The sequence below is a fragment of the Ictidomys tridecemlineatus genome, chromosome 15 (genome assembly GCF_052094955.1).
Source record: "Ictidomys tridecemlineatus isolate mIctTri1 chromosome 15, mIctTri1.hap1, whole genome shotgun sequence".
NCBI lineage: Eukaryota > Metazoa > Chordata > Mammalia > Rodentia > Sciuridae > Ictidomys > Ictidomys tridecemlineatus.
The window spans coordinates 59,291,141-59,307,574 of NC_135491.1; the positions used below are offsets into that span (position 1 = coordinate 59,291,141).

The following is a 16,434-nucleotide window of genomic DNA, read 5'->3' on the forward strand; positions in this document are numbered from 1 at the left end:
TGTGTACACGTTGACTCTTCCCCATAAATTACCATGTTCATTCGTATGCCAGGCCCATCTGGAATTTTTAAATTCTTTCTTTATGGAAAATAAATTTCATTTCAGTGTGTTTTGGTCAGTTTACTTTGGGGGAACCAACCATCAAGTGACTCAGGAGACCAACTCTCTCTCACTCCTAGGTCTCCACTGCAGCCAGCTATCTGCCGACACAGTCCAGGCAGAAGAGCTGTGCCTCACACCCGCTCCCTGCCTTCCTCCTGGGCAGCGAGCGAGCCCCACTGCTCTCAGGGCAAAGCTGCAGCGAGGACCATGGACAGACCCACATACCATGGAGCCCAGGAACTCCTTCCTAGGAGGCAAAGAGCAGAAACAGGCTAACTCCACACTACTTCTTTGTCATGACTCACTTCATTCTAAAATAATTATCTTCCTTCCTCCAGTGCCCTTTCCTGGATATCTCATCTCCTCCTGTGCAACATTTAGTTCAGATCTTGGGCCTATAGGGTTCTCTTACTTACAAGAGAAGCAAGCCTTTTACTAGCCTATCATGTGCCAGGCCAGACTTGAGTTGTTCACACGTGGGTATTTCACATGATCTTCACCCCACCTCCCCTTCTCACATGTAAAGAACTATAAGCAAAGAACCTTAGTAAAGAGTTCAGGTTAGAAAACAGCGGAGCCCAAGATCAGTACGAGGTTACCTGTCCTCCACAGACTCTGCAAGTGTCTACCCTTGGCTCTAGCCTGGGAAGGATGGAGGAAGGAGGATGGTCAGTACTGGTTACCTGGTGAGCACAGCGCCTTGGAGGTGGACCAGGGATGTCAACTTTGGTCCAAGTGTCCTTCTTAATGTTGTAGACATAGAGCTCGTTATACAGAAGAGTCTGTGGGAAGGAAGAAGAACCTCAGTATCATGAATGACATGCTCCAAGAAAGTGACAGCATGTGGGGAGGACACTATGACAAATCCCCAGAAAGCTTGTCCCCTCCAACAACGGACTATAAACCAACACAGGCAGGTAGGGCGCTGGTCCTGAGATCTGCAGGGACAATAGGACAGCCGCCCCACAACTTGCTGTAGGTTAATTTGCTTGCCACTCTGAGTGAAAAGGCATTTGACACACCCAACCGACCACATATCACAGCTGAGCTAGCCTGCCGTAAGCGCGCCCAGAATACTGACATCTGCCCGCAGCTGAGCAAACCATCTAATGCACAGCCCATTTCATAATAGAGTGCCGACATCTCATGTCACTGTTGAACATTGCTCTGAAAGTAGAAAACAAAAGGGCTGTTTTAGGTGCTCTTTCCCACAAAGTCAGAGGTCCTGCAGACAGAAGCCAAATGCTCACAGTTTACTGCTCTGAGGCACCAGTTGCCTTGGCTGATCAGCCAGACCCTCACTCTCCAAACCCAAGCCTAACTTTTTGGGGACAGATTGACTCATCTGGCGCACTGGGGATTGAATCCACTAAGCTTCATTCCCAATTGTTTTTATTTTTTATTTTGAGACAGGGTCTAAGTTGCTGACACTGGCCTTGAACTTACAATCCTCCTGCCTCAGCTCCCCAGTCACTGGGATTACAGGCATATGCCACTGCATCCAGCTCAAATCTAGTTTTTGAATGCATGAAAAGGCAGAGAAGGCTAAGAACTGACAGAACTCCTCGCAGGCCAGAGGTAAGTGAACACAGCTTTCTGCTTCATGCACAGGGCTTTCTAGACTACTCAAAAATAAAAGCCCCACAATTTATTAGCATTATTTTTCATTCGGAACCACCTTGAAGGCTGGAAATGTACAGCTCAGTGGAAGAGAGCTTGCCTGGCGTGCGCAGCCCTGTGGGATCCATTCCCAGCACCGGAAACCAAAGTTGAAGGGTAGGAACGTGAAAAGCCACCACAAGGAAGAGCAGTCCTGGCAACCACCAGAGAACCAAGCAGGCCCACCTCTGCAGGCAGTGCTGGGGACAAACACCCTGCAGAACTCTGCCTGCAGTCACTCAGTCCCCGACTGGCCCTGGTGACTGTCAAGGATGCACCAGGCCTGACACCCAGGAAGTAGGATGTAAGAGAGGATCGTGAAGGTGACGCTCATATCAAACTATGCTTCAAATGACACCCAAGAAAAGTTGAGAGGAAAAGAAAAAAGGTATACTTTACTTTTTGGCCATTGAAATATTCACCTCCAAAAAGGATTAACTCATCTTTCTCAGGGTGAGCGGACAGGGAGGCATTTAACCTGCAATAGACATGAAGCAGAGATGAGCACACACGCCATGCTAGGCCAGGCTCCTTTCCATGAGCATGCTTTACCAGAGACAGCAGGCCCTGGAGCCATCCTGAGGCCATCAGCCAGATACCAGGTTCATGTACCTGAAGAGCCCTGGTCTGGGCCACTTCACTCAGAACTGGCTGAAAACATGAGCAGGCAGGCAGAAGCTCAGACCTCTGACCACGCTGCCTCTGCTAGACCTACCCTGTTGGGGGCCTAGCCCCTTAAATCATAATCAAAGCTGCTCCTAAAGCCCAGTATGTCCCAGGGGCCTTCTGCCAAGAAAATGTCAAACTCTATGTCCTGCATACACAGGACAAAATAATAGCCATTGGGGAAGCTGCACACACAGTCTGACTACTTCAGTAGAAAGCAGGACAAGAGGCCGTGGCTGTGGCAGAATGCCCTGCTCTCAGCATCCTTGACAGTGGAGTCCCCAGGTGGGTCCACACTACTCATTCCAGAAGCTGCTTCGCAAAGGGAAAATTATTTCAAAGTCAAGCAACTGGGGAAATCTGAAACCTCTATTTTTCTCTTGGAGATTTATTATGCACAGAAAGATTTCACAGTCTGGGAAATTTCCCAGTAAAGAGACCAGTATTAAAACAGTGCAGCTGCAAGGGAACAGTCTGGCATCCCTCAGAAGCTAAATCCAGAGCTACGTCATGAATCGGCAGCCCCCAAGTGGAAACTCCAGGGAACACCTGCAGCCATGTCCACCAGAGCACTGCTCACAAGCATCCACCAGCACAAAGTAGATAAGGCCAAGCCTCAGTGCCAACATGGTGTGGTGCCAGCATCTGAACAGCCTCCACAGCCCAGGAGACGACGCAAGCATGGCAGCAGGACAGGGAGCCGTCTCGTACAGGGCAGGATGTGATACTCGGCCATGCAGATGGCTGCACAGCACTGTGAATGCGAGTTACGCCACAGAACTGAAGAAAAGGTTAAAACGGCAAACTGTGTCTCACACACACAACTACAATGACACATTTTTAGAAAAGAACAATGCTTCCCACTCACCCCTAGTTTTGTTTTGTTTTGTTTTCTCTTAACATCTCTTAGTTTTCTGTGGCAAAGTATCTAACACAAGAATCTGTATGAGGCCCAAAGCAGAAAGTAGCAACAAGGCCCCACTGTACCCAGGCACCACCTAGGCGCAGGCAGCAAGAGGTACAGACACCCAGTGAGTGCAGCATCCTTGGCCCTAGGCCACACTCAGGGCCATGCTTCTTAGAAACCTGTAACTGTCAAGGGTTCCTAATGATACACAGCTGAGAGGACGGAGGTCAGAAGTTATGAAGGCTACCAAACAAGGTCTTCATCTCACCATATGATCCAACACCAGCTCCCTCTGCCTGGCAGGCACGCCCAGCTGGCACAGGGACAGCCAGCACTTTATATACTTGGCATTTAATCTGACTTTTGGGACAAGCTTTTTCTTTAGAAAAAGTTCTAAAACATCATCAAAACTAATAATAGTAACAACCCATGTTCCAAGTAGCTTTCCTCAGGAGCGCCAGTACCCACAAAGAAGCCTTAAAAATATCCAATCTGCTTCAACCACTCAAATGAAAATGTCCATCTACCAAAGAAAACATACCAACTAAAGGAAAAATAAAACCCAGTCCCCAGCAGAATGAACTATACAACAACAGGATGTGTGCCTGGGGCTGCTCCACCACCAGCACTCTGCTCAGGGGCTCACTGCACCCTGCCACCAGCCCAAGGGCCCAGGGATGCAGGCACAGAGCCAGTCCTGACTTTGCTGAGGCAAAGACCACACAGCAGAGCCAACTTCCTGAAGACTGGCCCAGGCTGACACGCCACCAGGCGGGACCTGCAAGCTGCATCTCATTCTGAGGACTGAAGCAAACATTCCTCAAGTGAACAAAACAAGCCTAGGTTACGTGTTTGGCAGTTACACGTTTCCCTACTCTGAAGGCTGCAACATCTTCTCATAAGAATGCTGGGCCTCCCTAGGTTAGGAACTAAAGAGCTTGATGCACTCAATGTCCTGCCTCTGCTCTGTGAGTAACCAACAAAGAAGCAGAGGGTCCCAGACAGAAGTAGAAAATAATCAGCACTCAGAAATTAGGAGGAAGCAGCCAGAGGGAAACCAATGCCTGCTCATTTCAGCCCACACCAGCTCTATCCATGGGTGTCTGAAGTCCTGCAAGAGACCTGAGATTTCCTTCACCATTAATACGCTCACTTAAAATGGCAATGTAGGGGGCTGGGGATGTGGCTCAAGCAGTAGCGCGCTCGCCTGGCATGCGTGCGGCCCGGGTTCGATCCTCAGCACCACATACAAAGATGTTGTGTTCGCTGAAAACTAAAAAAAATAAATATTAAAAAAAATTCTCTCTCTCAAAAAAAAATGGCAATGTATATCTAATAAGCTTCATGTGAGAACTTAAAGGCATCAGAACAAACACCTGTGATGTTTTAAAACACTTTTAAAAACCTTCAAAGCCAAACAATAGCTTGGGGGGGGTGATACTCACCCATGGGTGCCACCAACTATAGTGCCTTCAAACCCACTCTAAGAGGAGCAGCTGTGTTGAGCCATACCCCCAGGCCCCTACAGGACAGCAGAGCTCACAGCCTGTCCCCAGCTTTGCAGAGGCAAGTGACCCACAGCAAGTGCTCATGGGAAATGTTCAGAGTGCTCAACCATTCCTGAGAACATGTATCCATGTCAAGTCACTTTCCAACTTAGGGAAGAGAGGGAAACAGAACTAGAAGGCAGGGAAGCCTGCACGCTTACCGTGGAGAGGGCGGGGAACACGGTGTCTCGGTGACCTGGGTCTTCCTGGCATCCAGTGTCTGGAAATGGGCTATCAGGGCTTCCAGGTCTTCCTAGGGCACACAAGCAGCCAACATGAGACTCTTTCTAGAACCTGCCATGGAGCCAAAAGCCTGGCCAGCTTTCCTCCAAGGTCACTTGGATCAGACTGGTCCAGTCACATCTGTGAATCACAACCTGCTCTCCCTGGGTTTGAAATGCACAGGGCTGAACACATTCAGAAAACACAGAGCTGGGGACACAGCCCAGTGGTGGAGCACTTGTCCACCTTAACTTCAGCACCCAGGCCCAGGGTGCCCCCGCCTGCCCCGTTTGATAACAGTACCTGGTCTTTGTCTTGATCTTGTCTGTCCTGTTCACACCCCCACCTACCCCCATGATAAAATATGAGCTCCAACAGAGAAGCATTAGAGTCAGGTTGGGACAGGGCCTGCATAGAGGCTCAGAGACCCCTACTGCCAGCTGTGGCCGCAGACCTAAAGCTGAGGTGCTGATGCACTGGCACAGCTGGGCAGCTCTGGAGGCCAGTCTTCCGCCCTGCCCAGCCCTCACTCCCTGCAGGCACCAAGTACACCCCACTCCCACAGCTGGTGCAAGGCCAGTCATCTGGAAAGCGGCCTGCAGTCTCCTCGCAAACGCACTCCCTCACCTTGTTCGCACTGAGACCTGGGATCTGCCTCTTTCATTCCTCCGGCTCGCACACTTTGTTCCCACATTCTGCAGAGCTGGAAGTTCAGATGTCCTTCTAGCACTTAAGACACTTTCAGAGCAACCTCCCTCTTACCAACCCAACACTGGCCTCTGCACACAGCTCCATGGGCCTCAAAAGTTACCCAAACCCCTTTCCTCAGCACAGGTCAGATAAACAGCAACTTTTAAAAAGTCTACTAAGCACAAGGAGGACACAGGAAGCTGACACAGGACAACGATCAATGACCTAGTTAACGAAGTGTGCCTTGTTCTCTGGATCACATCATCTCAGATTCTTTCTAAGGGACAGCCCAGGAAAGTGAGCACTGCCGAGGTCCACCCTGTCCAGCACACTTTAGGGAACGTCTTCAATCTCCAGCACCCAAGAAGGTCACACAAATCCCTTAAATTCCAAGCCAATCTCACTCAACCTTCTTAACCTGCAGGCTTTATCTGTTCAGGGAAAACACAATCTTTGAAACCAGAAACAGTCTCAGGCCAGGAGTGTAGCTCAGAGGTATACCCTGCCCAGAGCGCACACTAGAGATAGTTCTTGAGGTCAAGGAATGCACAGAGATTTTTCCAAGTTATGGCCCTGAGGCTGCTCTGATGCAAGGGTCTGTCTTTCCTGCCACCTCCATCTGTCAACTGTCCACTCAGTCTCTCAGCTCTGTTCTCCCTGGAAGCTCCTTTCTGCGCAGTCCCTGTTGTCTCCAAGGCTAGGCTTACTGAACCTCCATCTTTCTGAGCAGTGTCTTTAAAGCATTTCCACATAGTGCTGAGAAACAAAAAGGCAGCAAAATAACCTGAAAAGGGTAGGAAAATTTCAGAAATCTGCCTAAACCTCTTAGTCCTGAATGATCTATGGCTATAACATCTTTGCATCCCAGACACCTAGCACAATACCAAGCAGGGAAGTTTACTAAATAAGGTAAAACAAAGGAAACAGATAGATGTCACAGAAACCAAGGAAATCCAAAGTTTTAAGAAGTGGGTAGCTGATCACACCATTTAAGAGGAATCAAGTAACAGAGGACCAAAGCCGCCCTTCTGGGTTTGAGATGAGGTAAACTTTTTTTTTGCCAAGACTAATTATTAGAGAGATGCAGGCAGGTCAAAGTGTGACCAATTAAGAGTTCAATTAAGAGCTGGCTGACTAATGATGGTAAGGCAGGAAGACGCTGTGCACTACTATTTGGGAGCCTGGCTATGGTGGAGACAGGGAGGGTGGTAACTAGAAGAGCACACAGGGAAGTACACATAGGGAGTGTAGGGAATTTTTGGCAGAGAGCCCAAATACTTGCAGGGTGGTCATTTTGATGCCCTTTTAAAAACTACTCCCATCTACAAACCGCTCAACCTCAGCATTGTCAAGAGGCCATCTTCTAGGTCTGGTTGACTGCAGTACTGATGATATCACTGGATCTGCTTAGAGAATAGGCTACAGGCACAATTTGGGGGTTAGAACCCTTAAAGCTAAACCCAGCCTTTCACAAATGTCACATATAAAAGGACTTCTAAGTTGGGAAGGCCAAGGCAGGGGTGTAACCAGCTGTCTTTACCTGGTCAGACCCTCTGGCACCTGGAGCCCAGTGGGAAGCTCCGTCTGTCTCTCTCCCACGCTTCATGTACAGGTCTCTCTACTGAGAGAGCCATCACTAGAGTCCACCCCAGAGGAATGCCTGGCACTGGGGCTCTTCTACCTGAATCTGGCTTCTAGTTAATGAGATGCTTGCTCCTAATCTTTTTAGTAGGTTCTTTCCTAACAAAAGGACAGGACATTCTGGAACATAAAGATAGGAATGGGAGGCAGCTGGAGAGCCATTTTGCAAGTAAGAAGAAAAGTGAAGTGTCTCCACTGAGGTCCACCATCTATTCCTACCATGGAACATCCAGGCTTGAAGACGACCAGCAAGCTGAGGCAGGACAGAAGAGACAGCTCTAGGTGGACAAGTGACTTACTTTTCCTACCCACCACAGTGAGCAAGACTGATGTGGAGCTGCAGCAATGCTCAGGCCCATCACTCCCCCAGATTCATCTTCCAGCAGTGCCCACAGAGGCCTTGAGCTGGGGTGCCACCCAGGTGCGCCCGATCTGGACGACCAGGGAACTCCCACTGCCTATGGCCTTTCTGGTGTCAGTAAGCATACTGAGTGGGCCCCAGGGGCTATCAATGACTTCCAACCTTCTGAGAGGCCTGTTTCTTAAGGTCACCTGGAGGGGACTATAATAGGGCAGCTAAAAGCTGGGGGTTTTGTTTCTTTTTCAGCCAATAACTTACCCCAGTTTGCTTCTGCCCTGTCTCTATTATTAAATACCTTCAAGGCCTCATTAACCAGAGTAGCTACAGATGTTTGATGTCCCTGTTCTAATTTTTGCAATTTTCTCCTAATATCTGGGGCTGATTGAGAGATTGAAGCCATGACTATCAGGGTCTCTCTCTCTGCTGAGTCAGAGGGAGAGTGTATTTTCTGAAACCTTCTGTCAGCCTGTTTAAGAATGCAGCTAGGATGAGGGTTGTGGCTCAGTGGCAGAGTGCTTGCCTCACATGTGTGAGGCACTGCGTTCAATCCTCAGCACCACACAAGTAAATAAAGTATTGTGTCCATCTACAACTAAAAAGGAAAAAAAAAAAAAAAGAATGCAACTGGACTCTGTCACAATTCACAGGTTTAACCGTGTATCGCTTCCTGCCCTCTGCAAAGCAGGTGACAGAGTGCTCTGTCTACTCCCTATGGACAGCAAAGCTGTAACACCTAGGATGGCATCGCTGCCTGCCTTGCATACGCTGCCACCTGGGGGATGATACATACCCATCAGCCACGCCTATTCCTTAGCATCTAATTCTAGCCTCCCACCTGCAGGGCAACAATGAGCCAGGTCTACCATCACATCTCCCCAGGTAAGCCGAGATGAATTAGCTTTATGAATTCATCCCAGAATTTTTCCTCACATAATCCAAATCTGTTAGGAAAAGGACAGACACACCACTGAGACTTCCTTCTCCATTAGGTACTTCTCTCAAGAGTATAAACCCCATTAGCTGGTCCTAATTTTGTCCAAGAATAAAGTCTCCCAGGAAAGGTCAGGGCTGGTTTCTCAGGGTGGAGTGGAGGGGCAGGAGGGGACTGGTGCCACTAAGGAGATGGCAATGGAAGGAAGGCATCAGAGGGGCAGAAAGGGCAGACGACCCTGAATTCAGCCTTGATGGGAAAGGACCTGTGAGAGCAGGTCATTGAGAGTTTGTTTATGACCAAGAGGTCCTAGTCCTTGTGGTGCCACCCAGTTTTGAAAAATAAATAGGATTCCTCTCCCTAGAGAAAGAAAAGGTGAGGAGTCTAGGGCTCTCAAACTCCCCTGCTTCCTACATGCCAGGGGACTCAAACCCCCCTTTTCACGTGGACCTGCCAACTACTTTGGGGACCAGACCTGTGTTCTAGTTAGCAGCTGCCAGGGTGTTTAGCCCTGATAAGAGCCTCCTGTGTCAGGGATGCTGACTCCCAGTATCACAGAGGCTTCTGCACACCTGTGCCCTGATGTGAGCAGGGACTGAAAAATAGAATAAGACACAAAGAGAGAAAAGAGAGAAAGCAGGAGAGTAGGGAAGTGAAGAAAACAGATGGGGAGCTATGCCTGCAAGATCAGGAGGGGAGGGGAAGCCCTGCCTGCAGGAAGAAACAAAGTGACTAGGGAAAACTGGAGGGCAGATCTCTTGTCAAAGCAACTATTCCGGAAAAAAGACCTGGGTGGCCACACTGTCACAGTAATATTGCATTAGGGAGTTCCATGTTCCTCTCACAGTGTCCTACCAGACACCAAAATGATGCCCAGAGGCAGACACTGGGATCTTTTGGAATCCTTTTTTTTTTTTTTTTTTTTTTTTTAAAGGTACGTGGTACTCAGGGTAGCTCTGCCATTGAGCGACATCCCTAGCTTTCTATTTGTTCCTAAGTCAGTCTTACTAAGTTGCCCAGGCTGGCCTCAAACTCAGGATCCTCATGCCTTAGCCTCTTGAGTAGCTGGGATTATAGATGTGCACCACCACACCTGGCTGGAACTGGGATCTGTTGATGTGATGACCAAAAGTCAATCTGAGTCGGGTGGGAAAGCACACAGGCGACTGGGAACTGCAGGCAATATTGGGGCTACCATTTAGGAGAGGAGACTGAGCGCCAACAAGATGACATCAGGTTGGCTCTCTGAACAAGAGAGGTTTCACTGGTGATTTGCAGGGGTGGGAATGGTAATCGCACTCAACTCAGGTGTTTTTGCCCTATGCTAAAGACATGAGAACACACACAGGGCACCCTGACATCAACAATGCAAAGCTGATACTGGCGGAGGGTGGCTCACACCAAGCCTCCTGGGCCTGCTGACAGGCCAGGATCGAAGGCCCGCTGCACCTTTGCCCTCTCTCTGGTGGTCCCTGTCTCCATTTGAGACACTAAAACTATCATTATGATTCAGTCACAGCTTATTTGCCCACCTTTGCGGCAAAGAACAACTCAGATAACATCCTCCCCACCCTTTCTTTGACAAATACTACTACCATGACCATTCTCAAGGCCGTCTTCCTGGGGAGAAGGAAGTTTTTCCACAAGAAGTTCTCAGATATGACTGAGAGCTAAGCATTCACTTTCCTGGATACAAACTGGAATCCAAAGGTAGCTCCTCCAATCTATGCTCACCAGCAGGCCATGGAAGCACCCATGGTTCTGCTCCTTTGTGTCAGTTATCTGCAGCCATCCAAGGACCACCACGTCCCTGACAAAATATACTGTATTCTACACTCAAGACATTTTACTGAACAAATGGAAGTTTACAGAAGACCTGGAGGAAGAAGGGACTATTGGAAGATGAAGAAGGAATGGGCTGCAAAGAGGGAAATGGGTGGGATAGGGAGTAGCCCTGGTGTGCAGCTGGCACTGTGCCCCACAGACCAAGGCCACCCATGTTAGTAACCCAATCTCAGTGGGACAAAGGAGTCCCACTGTGCCTCTTGTTGGGAGTCAGGCTTTGTCCGGATTTCCCAGACATAGGAAAATGTGTACAGCTGGGAGGGGCAGTGTCACCAATCATAAGGACAGGGTGGGGCATCTCCCACCATCCCCAGTTCTCCAGCAGCCCCACCACATGCCTGCATGCTGAACCCTCATCAGCAGCACTTGTTCCTACTACTCTGGCAGCACCTCTTAGCCTCAGCTGAGGCTCCTGATAATCAGGAAGGAGCAGGGGCTGGGTGGTACAGATAGTGTAGTCAGTGAGAGTCTCTCCAGGTGATGATGATAAGCTGTAAGTCGAAAAGAGCCAATCACGAGGAATGTGACTCAGGTAGAGGTGAGGAAAAAAAAAAAAACATAATCAGGAAGAACTTGGTGCAATTGAGACATCAAAATAAAGGTGGTATGGCTGAAGGAGTTAGCCTGGGGAGGGAGTTGGAGAAGTGTCAGAGGCCAGGACAGAGACAAGCTATCAGCCAGGTGGTCAGGCATGTGGGCTCCGTGGCAGAATTCCCAGCTTCCTCCAAGACTTCACTGCCTTCTCGAGGATCTACAGGACTGTGAAATGATGGGACATCACTCCCATAACGAGGTGTTATATGGCACAACTAACTTGAAGACAAGGAGATCATCCTCTGTGGGGTTGGCCTGATCATCTGACCAGTGACCCCAAGGGTTTGTTTTGAGAAAGAATCAAGACTGCGTGGAAGGTCCGAGGGAAGCTCTCTCTGTGGAAGACAGTGGTATCATCATCTACCCAGCACAACTGGGAGTCCCAGCAAAATGTATAAAGATGAGGTTCTGAGTACCAAGCACTGCTTTCAGAGGTCACACAGATGAACTGACTATACCACAACCCTAGGCAGGAAAGTCCTGCTCCTCTGAGGCTGTCCAGCTAGTAGCAATGGAGAGACCCAACCCAGACCTGCATAGCCTGTGCACCTAATTGGTCAGGAACCTTAGGTTATTAGAGCTTAAAGCCATTTGAAAGGAAAAGACCAACCTATTATATGACAAATGAGCAAATGGAGAGATGAGCATCTTAAGGAGAAAGGTGTGAAGGAGTGGCCAAGAGCTCTGGACTGGATTGGGAGTATCTGGTCAAATCCCAGCTCTCCACCACTTCCTGGGCGTGTGACCTGTTGTCTCGGGCTTCCCAACGGTCCAGGGGAAGAGCCGGTGCTACCTAACTCAGGCAGCTGTGAGGGCGAAAGCCCAGAGAGCCCAGTCCTGCCATGCCACAAACGCGCGCCACACCGCGGCCATGACCACCACCTCAGTGAGGGAGGCCTGGAGCACAGGTCAACAGAAAGCACCAAGTCTCCCCCACGGACAGCACTGAGGTCCCCGGGTGAGGGGCGGGAGGACAGGGAAACAGGGCAGTGAGTGGCCGTCCACTCGGCGGGATGCCCGACATTTCCGGAGGCTGCCGCGGTTACTTGGCCCCACGCGCTGGCTCCTGGGCGCTGGTGCAGGACTACCTGCCCCTCAGGAGAAGGAGAGGCCCAGGCCCTCCGCTCCCCAGGCTCGGTCCGCTCACCTCCTCCTTCCGCGAGCGCTTGGACGCCTTCTTCTCCATCTTGGCGGCCGTCTTCTCCGCGCCGCGCCCCTTCTTCTCCTTCTTGCCCTTCTTGCCCATGGCGCTGCGGCCACGGAAACCAGCACACCAGGGAAGGAGCGCGGCCGGCCGGAAGCGGGGCTCCGCGCGCGCGGTTGGCGTCACTTCCGGTGGGTCGGCCGCTTCCGGCGCGGGGCTGTAGCGTGAGCTCGGGGCGGGGCGCCGTCGTCCGCCCGGGTCCGAGAGCCTGCGCGAGGTGGCGCGGCCGGAGTGGACGGCCCTCCTCGCCCCGCGGGCCGGGCCTTGGGCTGCCGCGCTCCTCGGGGACCGGGCCGTCTCGCTGGCCGCGCGGGGCTGGCGCTGTCGCCCTGAGGCCGAGAAGCTGGTCCGCCCCCCGCGCTGGGAACCTTCCAGGGTGTGAGCCCGAGGAGGTCGGGAATGGCGGTGGGAAGAGCCGAGCGAGTTCCACCCGGGCGTCGTCTTTGGGCTGTAATCGAGGAAATGGGGCGACCGAAGGACAAGGACACGCAAGACAGTTGGCAAAGGGAAAGCGCGAACCGGAATTTCCTGGTTTCTTCCTTTGTGCGTGAGCTGCCAGAGGACTCAGCCCTGGGTCCGGTCGGCCACTTCACACTGAAGAGCCGAGAAAGGGCGGTGAGGTTTGGGAAGACGACAGGAAGAAGGGGGAGCTGGGTTAAGGCTGCCACCACTCCACGAGCGATGTGGGGCGCTGCGGAGAACTCACAAAACCTGACCTCAGCCGCAGATATGATCCCCAAGACGGACTACCGAAGACTGAAGTCCTGAGCATGCCCTCTAGGGTGCTGTGACCTGGAGAACACCCCTAATCCTTCCTTGCTTTCCGAGAATACTGGGTCACCTCAAGGCAACGCACTTGAAGCAAATCAGCCCTTCAGTTACAGCATGTCCGTTGGCAATGCATTACAGTGGTCCCCTCTTCATAGCTGCAAAAGGAAGAGTGTAGTCTGTATTTAGAAGATTTAGGATGATGCAGGGTTTAGTACTTTTATTAACTGAAAGAATCTTGAAGCTAAATTGGAAGACTCTTGGATTACACATGTCATGGTGACTTACGTGAGATTGAAATTCTCATTACTGAGAAAGGAGTAGAATGGAACATCTAAAGTGAGATCAGAATCCTGAAATAATAAAAGGATTAAATACAGGCCCCTAATTTAGTGATAGTCACAATTTTTGACAATGGATTCTCCAGGGTAATATGTTTTTAGACTATCTTTTATGTGGTCAGGCGCCCTCTGCTGCTTCCAAGTAGAAGTTCAGAAAACAAAAGAAATTCTTAAGGACAGACTAAATGCCAACTTTTTACCTTCACAATGATCATCAAGCCTGGAAGAGTCACCCAGGGGTGGGATAGATGAGACGGTTCTTCACACATTTCCCACATGGAAAATGAAAATAATAAACCAGCCCCTACCACACAGAAATCTTGAGAGAATCAAGTGAAATAACAAAACATCAAAAGCAATGTACAAACTTTAGAGTCTACATGCTGTTGAGTGAGGTCATGATTCTGACTTGACTGACAATCATTTAACAACATCAGTTGAATACTGCAACACGTGGGACATGTACTACACCACATGACATACCAAACACAAGACCTAGCTGCCAGCTTCAGGGAGATTCTGTTCTAGTGAAACAAACATATGAAGATGCTCCCCAAATGCTTTGTAAAATAAAACAAAGAATAAGAAAGTAGAGAAGGAGCCAGGCACAGTGGCGCACACCTGGAATCCCAGTGGCTTGGGAGGCTGAGGCAGGAGGGTGGCAAGTTCAAAGCCAGCCTTAGCAACTTAGCCAGACCCTGTCTCTAAATAAAATACAAAAAGAGGGCTGGGGGTGTGGCTCAGTGGTTAAGTGGGTTCAATTCCCCCATACCAAAAAAAGGGGAGGCGGGGAAGAGAAACAAAATCAAAGCCATTGTTTCATATATTACACCCAGTTTTTCAGTATTTTAAGGGAAAAAGGTAAATTCAGTCTTATTGCTCCATAGTGCCTGGAAGCAAATTCTCAGCTTTATGGGATGTTTTTTTTTTTTTTTAATATTTATTTTTCAGGGGGCTGGGGATGTGGCTCAAGCGGTAGCGCGCTCGCCTAGCATGCGTGCGGCCCGGGTTCGATCCTCAGCAGCACCACATACCAACAAAGATGTTGTGTCCGCCAAGAACTAAGAAAAAATAAATAAATGTTAAAATTCTCTCTCTCTCTCTCTGTCCCCCTCTCTCTCTCACTCTCTCTTTAAAAAAAAAGAAAAAAAAAAAAAAAAAAAAAAATATTTATTTTTCAGTTTTTGGCAGACACAACATCGTTGATTTTATATGCGGTGCTGAGGATCGAACCCGGCCGCACACATGCCAGGCGAGCGTGCTACCGCTTGAGCCACATCCCCAGCCCCTATGGGGTGTTTTTAATATCTAAATATCTGGGTATCTTTTCATGTTTTGGTACTTTTTTCTTTAATTTTTTTAGTTGTAGGTGGACACAATGTCTTTGTTTTATTTATTTCCTCACTCGGATAATAAGGTGTGACCCTGGGAGTGGCTCTGGGAGTAGGCGGCACCAGAGGGGCTGAGCTTCACTCACCTGTTCCCTTGTAATTTTACCCCTAGCCTCATTTGAATGTCTTTTTCCCAATAAAGGGTTCGGCTTGTGCTCCTCTCTCTTTCTGCAGACCCGTAAGGTCAGAGGAGCCGTCACAGGACCCCAAAGGACAAGGTGTCCCTGTCTGTTGTGTGGTGATTTCCTGCAGCCCAGTTCCCCTGGAGTGACCCTGAGTGTTTCTGTTGCGAGGAACGTGGCAGATCCAGGACTGACAGCTAGCCAGGGGTGGCAACCTGAGTCCTACAACTGGGAAAGGCAGTTCTGCCACCACCACCACCACAGGAGCTCGGAGGAGGACCTGAGTCATCGTGAGCACAGGGCAGGCAGTGCCTCAGTGCCAGCTTAGTGAGACCGGGAGCAAGAAGCCCAGCCACCCCCTCTAGACATCCCGCCTGTCAGCTGTTGAGAGGCATGATAACGACCGTTACCTGGATGAGAAAGTTCTCTGTTATTCCTTATTTTTCAAGAGTTCTTACGAGAAATAGATGTTGGGTTTTGTTAAATAGTTTTGCTATAGTAGATATAGAACATGTAGTTGGTATAGGATCAATACCACGCATCTCTAGTTGGTATAGAATCAATGATATCCACCCATAGTTGGTACAGAATCAATACTACTTCTGCTTGGGTGCTTAGGAGAATTCACCAGTGAAACCAACTTGGCCTGGAGTTTCCTTTGGGGGAAGTTTTCTAACTGCAGATCCATTTTCTTTAACAGATATGGGGCTGCCCAGATTGTTTCTTCTTGAGGGAGCTTTAGTAGTTGCTAAATTGTCCATTTCACTTGGGTCATTGAATTCATTGGCAAAATGTTGCCCATGGTCATCCTTTATTATCATTTTTCTGTCTGTAAATCTATAGTAATATTCCCTCTCTCATTCCTGATATTGGTATCTTTTGCTCTCTCTCTCTCTCTGATACCATTAATTCCCTTCTCTCCCTACACCCCATTGATCTGTTGAGGTCAAGTTGGAGGTCTATCAACTTCATCAGTCTTCTTGAAGAACTTCGCCGATTTCCCCCTATACTTCTTGTGTTTTCTTTCTGATCTTTATTATTTCCTTTCTTCAGCTTGCTGTGGGTTTAATTTGATGCCTTTTCTAGTTTCTTAGCCTTGAAGTTAAGTTCATTGATGGGAGATCTCTGTGTTTCTCTGTTTTCCTTTGAATGTTGCTGCAGCTCTTTCCCAAATTTGATGTGCTAGGCTTTGATTTTCATTCAGTAGAAAATACTCTCTGGGGCTGGGGATGTGGCTCAAGCGGTAGCGCGCTCGCCTAGCATGCATGCGGCCCGGGTTCGATCCTCAGCACCACATACCAACAAAGATGTTGTGTCCACCGAGAACTAAAAAATAAATATTAAAAAAAAAGACTATAATCCTATGGTCAAAATGTTCAAGATTAAAAGAATTTAAAAAAAAAATACTCTCTGATCTCCCTTTCTTCTTAGATCCAGGGGCTG

The 16,434-nt window shown here is 49.2% G+C and overlaps 1 protein-coding gene across 3 annotated transcripts in view; it reads right to left on the reverse strand.

Moving 5' to 3' along the window:
- The window catches only part of Klhdc4 (kelch domain containing 4), a 40,630-nt gene extending 28,144 nt beyond the window's left edge, over positions 1-12,486 (reverse strand). The window contains exons 1-4 of one of the 3 annotated variants that reach the window (XM_005335437.5): positions 12,313-12,486; positions 5,043-5,134; positions 2,161-2,239; positions 786-884 (exon numbers count right to left, since the gene is read on the reverse strand). In XM_005335437.5, the coding sequence (XP_005335494.1) occupies positions 786-884; positions 2,161-2,239; positions 5,043-5,134; positions 12,313-12,411 (369 nt within the window). In that variant the 5' untranslated portion in view covers positions 12,412-12,486. The remainder of the gene's footprint in view (positions 1-785; positions 885-2,160; positions 2,240-5,042; positions 5,135-12,312) is intronic. The other 2 variants (XM_078032796.1, XM_078032797.1) reach the window with 2 other exon arrangements.
- Between the last annotated feature and the right edge of the window lie 3,948 nt (positions 12,487-16,434).